The following is a 12,567-nucleotide window of genomic DNA, read 5'->3' on the forward strand; positions in this document are numbered from 1 at the left end:
AATGGAGCTGCCACACTATACAAGTTCTTTGTTTAGGATTCTGAGGTATCAGAGAAGTTTTAAGATGCCTGAGTTCAAATCTCAGCTTTATCACAGACCTCTTGGGATACTCTTTAAGTCTTTATCTCTTTATCTTCAGTGAATACCACATACTTACTCATGTCACAGAATGCTGCCTGGCTCCCCTGTCTCATTTCATAAGCCTTTAAGTCATTATAATTGAAATAGGAACGACTGTTACACTTTACTTGTGGAGTGCCTGATGCAGCATTAAGTCCTCATCCCACAGAGATCTCATTTAGGCCAAGGCATCAAGGAGATAAAAAGAACTAGGGGAGCCGTGAGGAAAGATGATTAGGACATTGGTTCATACAGTCTGCCTTTGACTTTATTACTTTACCTTTCAAAATGCTTTCCAGGGATTTCTTCAGCAAATTACTCGTACCAAAGTTACATTTCTTCTGGTCTCTGAGATATGGGTAGAGGCAGAAGGGGGTAAAAGATACTTGGTGGGATCACGGGGTGCCAAGTGTAAGGCACGAGACAACACATGAGTAAAAGAAGATGACAACAGAGTAGCTCCAGGTGTAAGAAAACCTTAAATCAGACTAGGAAATCCCATTCTAATTAGAAAGCCAGAAAGCCAAGGTAAGAAAAAAAAACAACAAATGCATTGTTTCCTACAGCCACTGTCTTAGCATATGTCTCAAGAGGAAAGGTTGTCCATATAAACAAAAAACTGCCCAACAGCAAGAGCCCACAGCCAGCAATTCCTCAGTGATGGGACAGGCCTCTGTGGTCCCAGATTTTCTCAATTAATCAACAATGTGTACACATACCTTAAGGTACTGCTGGATCATGGCTAGTTTCAACCTCTTGACAGCCTCTGTGTCATCCGGATCGGCCTTGACACGTTTCCGGACCACGTCCCGTGTAAAGACGCCCACACTATTCTGGCTCTCAGCATTGACTGGTTTACCTCGTTGGAAGAACTCCTGAGTCAGGTTATAGACCTGCAAGAGATGGGATAGGAAGATGGACAACGTGATTCACAGCAGCATCCAAGCCCCATGCAGGATGCTTTTTCCTCCATCCAAATCCAGCATGTTCTGCTTATCTTCCCTTGCCAACCTCTGAGATTTAGTTCATTGCACACTCTGCTCCAACGCCACCTGTGACTGCACCCACAGCTGTGCTGGACAGAAGGAAGGAAACAAGACTTCCCTCCAGGCAAAGACAAATGGCCTAAGATAATCACCCTCACTCACCGGCAACAATCTAGTCATTATTAAGTCATCATTAAGTTAATATTAACTGACTGCTATTATTTATTTTAGCATGTGTTTTCTGTCACTTGCAGAAGAGCAGGTGACGTAGTCCATTCAAAGTCCCACCTCTGTGCCCCAGGAGCAGTCCCAGATCCATGACATTTTTCAGCCCTGGATTTCCACTCTATCAGCTACTTAAAAACAAGAAAACAACCATCCACCTTGGCCACCTGCTAGTGGCTGTCTGGAATAAGTCAGTATTTCTGCCTCTTAAGACTTCCAGAAGAGCCTGTGATTGAATCACTGCCCTTCATTTCAATGGAAAAACTCTGAGGTATCTTTTAACAGAGGAAAGCTTTTAAAAGGTGCCTCCCAGAAGGGCAATTCATCCCATTACTAACTTGTTTGCCCAGGATGAGTCACTGTAGACACCACCCCTAGAGGCTGGGGACATGGTTAGTGGGCATAGTGGTGACGGGTTGAGGGTTGGACTTGATGATCTTAAAGGTTTTTCCCAACCTTAATGATTCTGTTCTGTCTCACTTATATCATGCCACAAGGGGGGCACGGTGCATTTACAAGTAAAGAGGCAATATCTGCTCAGTGAGTTTTTCCTGTCTAAGTTGGTTTGACTAAAACTCATCATCCTTATTTGGAGACAGATGAATTAAGCATACTGAGGGATTCAGCTCAAAAATAAGTGCTTGGCAGGCAGCTAGCTGTCCATCAAGGTCTCCAAGAGCTTCCCACTGTCTACTGATACAGCTAATTAATCATGTTCCCGTTTCCTTCACCTCAGTGCTCCACAGAAGCTTGATTTTCTCTGGGGTTTTAGGAGTAATATGAATTTCAGGAGGCAAAATGGAAGAATAATGAAGACGGGAAGGTGCTGAGAGAAAATGCACAGGAACAGTAGGAACAGGAGAGAGCAGTCTGTGAGCAAATGGAGAAGAGAACAGATGAGGACAAGTAAAGAATGAGGAGAAAACTGAAGAAGAAAATATAGGGGAAAAAAGGGAAAATACATTTTAAGAGTAAGAAAAATGAGTAGAGGTGCTGAAGATAAGTGAGACTTGCAGACACTGAGACACAGAGCCTCTCCAAGCAGATGAGATGAGAAAGCTGGAGACCAATGCCCTTTACAAAACAAAGGCTTCCAGCAAAAGAAGGGGAATGGCATCTTCTCTATCTCCTAGAGTCAGCAACAGAATTTGGCAGTTTCAGCACCCCATTACTCTCAGTCTACAGAGTTCCAGGGCCCAGACCATCTCCAGCAAGTACAAGCTGCAAGGACCTTGCGTCAACACAACACAGCTCAGCTTCCATAAGCTGATTGCACACTATAAGCAGATAACACATTCACAAGACAAGCAAAGCTGTGTTAAAATCCAGCTACCATTTGGCCAAAAGGATATGTGAGCCATGGGTATGTTCTTATTAACTGTTGTACTCTTCATTGACCAACAGAGAAAAGAGCAGAAATGCCCAACTCACTGTGCTGTGAGTCACCAAGTAAAGCTGTTACTATGGATGTCATCCCATCAATCAGATAATGAATGAGCATGATTGGCACCTGGATTTATTATTTTTTTCTCAGAATCCCTGTTATTTCAGTGCTTTTATCCATTGTCAGGAAAGAAGCATGAGGATAAATGACAGCAAATCCTACACCAAGACATCCTACATCTGGGTTCAGGCAGAAAAATTAGCCCTAAAAGCACATCTGCAAGAACTATCAGCAGAAGCAAAAGAAGTAGAGTATCTCAAGCAACTACACATTTTAGGCACATTTCATCCCTAGTTCTGAGGATTTACATTCAATGCTGACGTTATATGGGATTGAAGATCAAATATTAAAATATGAATAGGTGTTAATGGAAAGGGTACGATGGCTTCACTTTTTCTGTCTCCTTTCTGACTTGCTTGGGGGTATACAATAACAAGGATTTCAATCAAGGGAACGTGGGCTCTACCAAGGATGTCCCCTCTATTACCTACACACGTTCACTACGTCAGTGCTCACTTACCACAGGAAGAGGCAGTCTCTTAGGAAGAACAAATCTAAATAAAGAAGCTTCTCAGGGCTGAAGGAGGTCAGGAAAGCACATCCCAAGCCACAATCCTTCCTGTACGTGCCAGTGACGATCCACAGCACTGCCTTTTCCTCACTTGGCTTAAAAACTCAAGTGACTTAATCCTCGATCAGCCCTAAACATTGATGGAGATAGGCTCATGTTGTTACCAGGCCAGACATCTGCCAGTGCAAAAGAAAGGCAGGGAGGGAACACTGACTCTTGGTGGCCCTTCGGTCCAGCTCTCTAAATAACACAACACACTGGAGCTTAATTGGAGATGGCACAAAGCCCAGCAAAGGGTGGGGGTGTGAAGGGTGGTAAACTTCGTCATTTTTTGGCTGCATCCCTCCCCAAGTGCACAGGAGAAAGCTGAGAGATAACAAGGCCATTAATTAGCTGATTGTTAAAGAGAGAGTTCCTGAGAAGGAGGTCTTTAGGGACTATGCCCTTACTGAGAAGTTTAAGTAAAAACAGGCATGTTCTCCAAATCAAGCTGGCCAATAGAATGTAAAACACCTGGGCAAGCATAGTGCATTTAACTGAAGTTCACCACCTCCCTCTCATCCTTCACAAATACCTGGGAATTGGCCGTAAAAGTTTATTTGCAGAGGAAAAGGAGGACTAAACAGTGACAGAAGTGACCCATCTTAACTCTAAGATAGGCTGTCTCCAGTTACACTTATTCATATACACACACAGAGAATCAAGCTGCATACATAACCTCCATCCTTCCCACTCCTGCCCCTTTTCTTTGTGGGTCACACATAAGGAGATAGAGTCCTAAATCCCTCCCAGCTCCAGGCTCCCTGAATTATCCTACCCAGAGCAGAGAGAAAGATGGGAAGACCAAGAATGTGTGGCATCACACCCTGGTGAACCACCCAGTGGCACTGAGAGACATGGTTAGTGGGCATGATGGTGATGGGTTGATAGGTGGACTTGCTGATCTTAGTGGTCTTTTCCAGTCTTAACGATTCTATGACTCAGTGCTGGTGCACAACTTTTGCTCCTTTCTTAGAGGGCTGAGCAAAAGCACAACGATCATCAGCAGTGCCAGTCCTGCACAGTGCAAGGTCTGAGACAGTCTTAAAACAACACTGCTTCTCAGCTAAGACAGACTCTCATAGGGAACTTTCTGCTTTAAAATGAAGATGGCTCAGCTTTCTTGTAACCAGCCAGAGGCTTCTGTGAGGCATCCTTTCAGCTGTTAGAAATCCAGGCTACTGCAAACAAAAAGAAGCAAAACTCAGATAGAAGGAGAAGCCAGCCAAAAAAAGATTGGATAAGTGCCTGGAAAAAGCCTCAGGACTCTCCAGTGAATTAGTGAGGCTAAGCTGGTGACACTGGGATGCACTGCCATTCACACTAGAAGAATTCAGCACGCAGAGGGAGACCTCACCTTGTTGGCTACAGTCTCAGTGACCCCATATCCCCAGGAGAAACACTTGAGGGATATCCTCTGGGCTTGACTTTGGTATCCAAATGACAAAATAACTGAGACTAGAGAAATACACATCGAGAAGCAGAGGTAGAGGCACACACAGAGCCCAAGCACATGGCTGCAGCAAAAGGACAGCAGCCTGAGAGCATGGGAAGCAAGCCGGCTGTGCAGGGCAAGGCAGGCATCTGAAGCTGTGACAAATTTAGCCCCTGTTCGTTCAGGACTACATTTTCCACTGTTAATGCCAGTGCTCCATCTCTAATTAGGCTTTGCATCTTTTTTATTTTATTTTATTCTCCTTTTTGAGTCAGGACAGCTTGTGTCAGTCACAGCCTTTGCTATATGAGTCTTTTCTACAGCGGGAGATGCAGCCTGAGAGATGACACATGATGTTGGACCAAGGCTCCAAGTAGGGTCTGGGAGCTCCTGTAAGGCAGAGCAGGAGTGTGACCTCAGGGTTTGGTGATCTGTAAAATGGTTGTTTGTGTTGGACAACTTCGCAGTATTCTAACACCTAAAATCCTGCCTCCTAAAAGTGCAGATTGACAGAACTGAAGACCAATTTCTACTGCTCCTTCCCAGCACCCATTTCATCACCAGAGAAACCAAGAGGTTATTGGCCAGCTGGGACCAAAAGGAAGTTGGAATGGACTCTAGTGAAACTGCAAAACAAAACAATAAAGAAAAAAGCAAGGAGGAGGTAGGAAGGAGGAGAGGAAAAAAATAGAAAAGCACCAGGCTGACTCAGCACGTGTAAACAGAAACATTCCCTGCATTTATGTCAGAGGGAAAGGTTCCCAAAGCCGCCTGCACACTGCACGTGTTCCTGTCTTCCCCCTCCCTGAGGCATTTGTATATACATACAGCCTTTTTAAGTGGTGATTTTCAGGAGGTCACAGAAACCGCTCTTCCTCATCAGTGCAGGGAAGAGCTCAGTCTGTGGGTTGACTCACCGCAGACTGTCCAATCTGACACCCTGGAACAAGAAGCTAAATAAAACCATGGGTTGCCCTGCAAGAAATCTGAGCACACTTTGAGGGACTGAAGAGAAAGCAACAGCAGTCAGAGGCTGTCTGATGTCCTCTCCTTGGGTAAGCTGTCCCTTGTAAATTCTTTATTGCAGAGAGTGGCTGTAGACATTTTTACAATTCATAAATGTGAGATCATTCTCTGTTTCCTAGCAATAAAGATATCCTGTGGCAACGATAAGCTAATTGCACACTGCGTACAGAAGATTAACTTTAAACGTGTTGTTCTCTCATCTCACTGGCTGCCTCCTTTTCCTTGCTTTAAAAGGAAGGGCAGATTTACCAAATCAACCATTTTTAAAACACTGACACCTTGTTACAGCCTTTATCTTACTGACTGTATCTCAAAGCCAAGTAGCTCTCATCTTAGTACTCTTTTCCTTTCAGAGTCAGCACCTGACAGCCTCCCTTTGGTGGAGACTTTCTTAATCATCCCTGAGATAGGATGATCACTGAGCAGTGCAAGGAGTTGGTGGAGTTCCATTTACATAAGTAATGATGCTCACTGAGATATTTTCACTTATTTTCTCCTCCTCTTCCATTCTTATATGCTGTTAATCTTGCTCCACATGTTTTACCCATCTTTCAATCTGGCTGGCTGTGGCTCTGTTTTGACCCAGTAGTCTGAAAAAGCAGTTCAGATGAATTATCCCCACCTACATTTGTCCAGAATGATCTCCTTTCCATGCAGAATTACTAAATAATTCCATACTGGATTCCTAAGGTTGCTAAATTCCTCCCATAATGAGGTTTCTTTGAAATTCCTACAACTTTTGTCTAAAACTGAAATAATTCTGTGCCACCTCATCACAGATTGCAATTCAGAGCCCCAGGATATATGACTAAAAGTCTTTCCAAGTGAAAAATCCACATCCTTCCTCCACATAATATTCTTAATAATTAAGTTCTTAATAATTCTTTACAGGCTACAGTGATTTTTCCCTTGGAGACTTTCTAAATGTTCATGGACAGATTTTTAAACAGAAACTATCCAAGGGTAATCTCGCTCTACTGTGTGTTTATCCACGCATCAAATACTATGAAGTTCATTGTCAGATGAAAATCTGAAGGTTGTGGGCATACCTACAGACTGATGAAAATAATCCCGTTTGGCTGTGATTTGGATCTCAACAGTGTTGCCCAGTTACATCAATGCAAAAGTGGTGCATCTTGTCTAAGAATTTTACACTGGCATACGGCTTCTTCAGCAGAGCTTAATCTTTCCACTAAACATATATTCCCATTTCCATCTTGTAGTCTTCCTTTTAATATTTTTAGGTTCTGTATGTGTAGTTTTGTGGGGTTTTTTTCCTATTTGGCTCTTCTACCACATCCGGAGGCCCTCTTCTGTTCAGTGTATATGGGGAGATCAGTAAACACTGAACAAAAATAAGTTAGAAAGACTTTAAACCAAAGCCAATACTGGCCTGAACCTACAATAAAAGATGTCCTTATCCTTCTGATGCAGGAAAACTTGCAATTCCTACGACACTGAGTTGACTTTGGCACACTACACTGTACATTATGGTATTTATAACATCAATAAAACGTCACAGGGCTACAATGTTTAGCTGGTTGTTGCTAAGCTTTTGCATTCTGCTTTGTTTAGTAATTTGATCCCTCCTTTACCCTTTTAATTAAGTAGAAACTTTCTAGAGCAAATGATTGGGTCTCTCCAGCAATCACTGGAAGCGATTAAATTGATGCCGTGGAAAAATTGTTCATCCTAACAACAGTAATCCCACATCAAAGACAAATGGGTTGCACTTAAGCAGATGAACAAAAATGCAGGGTTGATTTTTTGAAAAGAAATTCAAGACATTACTGGATTTCTACCTTTGTGGAAATAACAAAGGCTCCCAGTGTTTCATGGAAAGCTACAAGCTGACAGAGTAGCTGAATACCAACCTCGTTGTATAAATCACTGAATTCTTCAACCACATCTTTTGGGATCCTTTGCCCGTTGTTGGTAAGATGATAAGCCACCCCATTCTTGGAGTAAAGACTGATCCGGCCAACACTTCTCTCACCATCAGTAGTCTCTTCAAGTAAACCATTGTCTTCTGCTAGATGATAGACTGGGTTTCCATGTGAACCATGAATCCACGTAGCTCCCAGTTCAAAAGTGGCGTGCCCTGCAGGACAGTAAATAAAGCACACTAGTTATGGAAGCACATTTTTCTGAAAGCATGAAGGGATGCTTCCAACAAGGATACATTACACTGACACTCCTCTGATACTGAAGGTGAAATACAGAATCCTTTAGGTTCCCAGTTCTTATCATTATTGTTGTCAGCTGCTCTACCTGTCTAAATCATCTCCTTTTAATCCTAAAACCTAAGAACACAACTGAACAGCGGAAGATGTACTGCTCGTGTTGCAGTTTAAGCTGTGCAACAGTGAAGAGCTGGGGAGGGAGAAAAAGAAAAGAGCTGTAAGGAGCCACACTGCAATACTGCAAGATATGAGGACACATAAGAGGATAGTTATATAATATAGAAAGAGAACCAAAGAATCATTGAGGTTGGAAAAAACATCTAAGATCATCAAGTCCAACTGTCAACACATCACCACCATGCCCAAGTAAGAGAGAAAGAGCATATACAGATTACCTAAAGATTTCAAATACCTGCTGTACTGTAGAGGAGTGGATAAAAGCCTCACAGGAAGAAAAGCTCTGACAGCAGGGAGCAGGAGGAAAAACTGGGACTGCCCTGGGACAGCAACACTGATCTACAAACTGAACCCTTTCCCATAATTAAAAATGAATGTTATTTATAAACATGGTTTGTGTTACAGTTAGTTAATAGTCGGACTAAATGAAACAGAAAAATGCATTTCCGTTCCCCAAATGAGGGAACAGATCCTATTTTACTACTGGTGTCCTTGAAAATTTCTATCAGGTTCTTTAAAAGCTGCAGGTTAAGCATCAAACAAGTTTTGCCTTCAGCACTGCTAGCAAAACAGAAAGAGTTTGGTCAGCCCCACTCTCCTCCCTTTCTTATGACTAACAGGGTATGAACCAGCATTGGGCTGATGGCACAGGACAAAGTTCAGCAGCTGGAAGGAGGTCCTGCAGCAAAGTTTAACAGAGCAGCATCCCAGTCAACAGCACACTGTGCAGCTCACTCTGCAGAAGTGTGCAAATGTCTCATTAAGTGGGATGCTAATAGGATCCGGCTTGATGAAGGAAGGATCACGCAGTTAGCAGTCATCAGATACTGTTTAAGATGTAAATTGATGCTCAGATAGAAAGCCACTGCAGCACCATACTCACACAGTCAAGTTTAATAGGTGAAAGCTCCAAGAAATGTGGCTGAGAAACTGCCTCAAAGAGAAACTCCATATATCTCATTTTTCTGAGCAGACAACAGCCTTGTCACTAAATAGCACGACTGTCCTTCAAAATACACATCACAGGACTTGAGCGCTACGTGTTCCTTATGTGTGTCCTATGCGTTCCCACTTCAAAGCGTGGGGATCAGAGCATGCAGCATCCAGGCACAAAGATGAATACTGACGACACTGCAAACCCTAACGCAGTCCCTGCACACCCAGCCTGGCGGAAATGACTGCTGTAGGTTGGCAGCCAAAGGTACAAAGCTCATAAATATTGCATGTGGCAGTCACCTCATTAAGGCAGTCCTCCTGCGAGTCATCACATGCCAGATCAGTAGCAGGCATAGTGCCTGCTGCGTTATGTCAGGAGCTCGCTCTCTGCAGCACTAACAATCTTCCTGCACGGAGCTCTTATTTATGGGGCTTATACCTGAGCTTTGAAAGAAGAATACATTGGTGCTCAGTTGCATGAATGATGCATTGCTATTTTCAGTAGCTGCGTGGAATGTCATCAAATATCAACGCACTGAAAATAGTCATTCTTGCCTGTGGGTCTTAGAAACTCACAATCATCTCCGAGTGGATAAGCAAGCTGTTGCCTAATGTAAGTTACATGATCAATTATTTAAAAGTGTAAAAAAAAAAAACAAACATATTTTTTAAGCAGAGAAAGTTAATTTATAAAAGATTTTTGTTTCAATATTCATCTACTTGGAATGAATCTGTCGATACAACAAAAATAAAGTCTACTTCCGACTCTGCAGAGGCAATTACTGAGACACAAGCAGCAGACAAAACAGGCCTGTGCACAACAATACACCAGAGCAGCAGTTTTCCAAAGGAATGCACAGATTGCATATCAAGCCTTCTGACTACGCACAGGAACTCTCCCATTTCCCTTTGAAGCCCTGACTATTCCTTGCGTATCCTGTCGTGAAATATCTGCAGTGGGGACAGATGTCGTGGCTCGTGTACAAGAAACACAATCCAGAAACAGAAACCCTCTGCCTCACCTGTCCTAGAGGGTTCACCTGTTCTGATGAAGACTTAAGGCAGGTCTTCAGTCAAGGAGTGGCTAGGGAACTGTAACGTTCACATGCCATTTAGACAAGCAGATCAAAGTGGTCACATGTTGAAGACCCAGAATAACCACTTTTGTAACCATTTTTGGAAGGTTTAGCCAGTTCAGAAAAAATGAGCAGGTCTTGCATGCCCCAGGTGCAATCTTGCTGTTTGGAGCAGTGTGGAATGGAAAAAAAAATAGAGCTCAAGATTATATTGACCTTTTGCCTTGTATCAGCAAATAGGGAGGTTGTGAGCACTGCTGCTTCTGAAGACCTCACCACCCAACATAGCTCCAAAATCATTTAGTTAAAGGGAATGTGAATCTGCAAAGCATGCAAGGGGCCAGAATGTACTCCCACCATGGGAAAGAACTGCAGTAAAGACAGTCAATCTCTATACAATATAATCTTGACAACTTGAAAAAGATAATTTGAGTTGGAAGAGATCTTTAAGGTTCAGTGCCTCTCTCCTGCAATGAACAGGGACACCCACAGCTACATCAGGTGCTCAGAGCCCCATCCTGCCTCACCTTGAGCATCTCCAGGAATGCCTCACATTAGTTAAAGTGATAACCAAGAGAAAGTAGGTTCCCAAGCGAAGGTAAAGAGATGATGAGTAACTGGTGAAGGTGCCCAAAAGAGGGAACTGCTCTCTGTACCAGTAGCACAGAATTATTTCACAGGTGCACTGATGAAATTATATATTGCTCCCTGCAGATTTCAGATCTTTGACACTTCCCTTCTCTTGCAGACACGATCCAGGATATTTTTAATACAGCGTATTGTGTGTAGAGGACACACTTCCCATTCTAAGCTCTATGCCAAGTCTCAGCAGAACGTAAAGTGCCCTATTCAAACCCTGGAAATCAGATTTGTCCAACTGCCTTTTCATTCATTTCCCTTTTAAAAGTTCATAGGACATCGCTGTTTATTTATTGTGGTCAGTTTATAGAGTAAAATATAGAAAGTGATGTTAGATAGAAAAAAGAGGCCAGCAAGAGGCCAAATCTAATAAATACATGGTGATATCAGAAACAGAATGAGTTAATTGAAATTAGGAAGTCAGTTCAGTAGAAGCAAAGAGCTTTCTGCCTCTTATGGAGAAGAGACAGGCAATGCTCTCCTAGATACCAAGGGAAAGTTTCACTGACTACTGAGCTGCAAAGGGCTACACTTAAATCATATCATATCATAGAATGGCCTGGGTTGAAAAGGACCTCAAAGATCATCTAGTTTCAACCCCCCTGCCATGGGCAGGGTCATCAACCACTAGACCAGCTTGTTCCACTTGTTCCAGTACTTTGCATTTAGAGATTTTACAAGCCCTTCCAACTGACTTGAGAAAGGAAGCCACAGAGGTAGGAAAGTAGGAAACAAGTATGAAAGGATACACTGAAGAGGTTTTTCCAGCAGCCTGATTCACAGGTAGCAGCTCTAGGGAAAGTAATGGGGCTATCAGTGAAACAGAATAGCACTGAGCTTGCCCCTTTGCTGTGATGTAAGTCACAGAGAAACAGACTGCCTATAAGACTTACTGATTGCTTCTAGTCAGCAGTCAAGCGGAAAGCAGTGGTGGAAGCTGTCCTTTACTGTTATTTAATCACAGAGCACTTCTCACAGAGCTCCTTCTATAAGAGTGAGAGTTATCATCAGTAAGACCTCCACTGTACAGAAACATGGTCTATTTTAGAGCAGCCCTCCCTTGCAAGACATGGGTAGCACACTCATACCAACTCATTCACCCTGAAAGGAGCCCAAGATGCGCATGCCAAGAAACCTTTTGTCAAATTAATTTAATAACGATACAAAAACCTGCAAACATTAAAAAAAAAAAAAGAGAAAGAGAGAGCCCAATGGATGACTAATTCCCCTTGAAGCACTGTTCTTACCAAGTTTCACACTTTGGACGCGGCCTCCAATTCGGTCAGTCGCCTCAAGGATAGTTACATCCGTGAAACCACTTTCCAAGAGTGCTTTTGCTGCGGACAGGCCTGCAAGCCCAGCACCAATAACTACTATTCGAGGCTGTCGTGTTCTCCGTAGGCCACTACTAAGAGGATCATCCGTGCTGTCTCCAGATATTTCACAACTTTGCATGCCGTCCAAGCTCTCTTTCTAAGGAACCTATGGAAAAAGCAGACAAGTGCATTGAGGGAACTCGGCTCAAAGGTATCCTCATCAAAATCCCAAAGAACTCTGCAAAAAAAAAAAAAAAAAAAAAAAAGTCCAGCAGGAGACACAGTGAACTTGGGATGTATAATAAGGATAAGTGAGGTCAAATTGGGTTGCAACAGCCTTTTGGCCTGGAGCAGGCCACTGGAAACTGGAGAAATCCCCACCCTCTTGTGCCAT

At 43.0% G+C, this 12,567-nt stretch overlaps 1 protein-coding gene across 7 annotated transcripts in view; it reads right to left on the bottom strand.

Moving 5' to 3' along the window:
• The window catches only part of SMOX (spermine oxidase), a 44,436-nt gene that overhangs the window by 8,383 nt on the left and 23,486 nt on the right, over positions 1–12,567 (bottom strand). For all 7 annotated transcript variants that reach the window (XM_420872.8, XM_015286034.4, XM_025150057.3 and 4 more), the window contains 3 exons: positions 12,105–12,339; positions 7,721–7,947; positions 840–1,013 (listed from right to left, as the gene is read on the bottom strand). In XM_420872.8, coding sequence (XP_420872.3) covers positions 840–1,013; positions 7,721–7,947; positions 12,105–12,312 — 609 coding nt within the window. In that variant the 5' untranslated portion in view covers positions 12,313–12,339. The remainder of the gene's footprint in view (positions 1–839; positions 1,014–7,720; positions 7,948–12,104; positions 12,340–12,567) is intronic.

This window comes from Gallus gallus, chromosome 4, assembly GCF_016699485.2.
Source record: "Gallus gallus isolate bGalGal1 chromosome 4, bGalGal1.mat.broiler.GRCg7b, whole genome shotgun sequence".
Taxonomy (NCBI): Eukaryota; Metazoa; Chordata; class Aves; order Galliformes; family Phasianidae; genus Gallus; species Gallus gallus.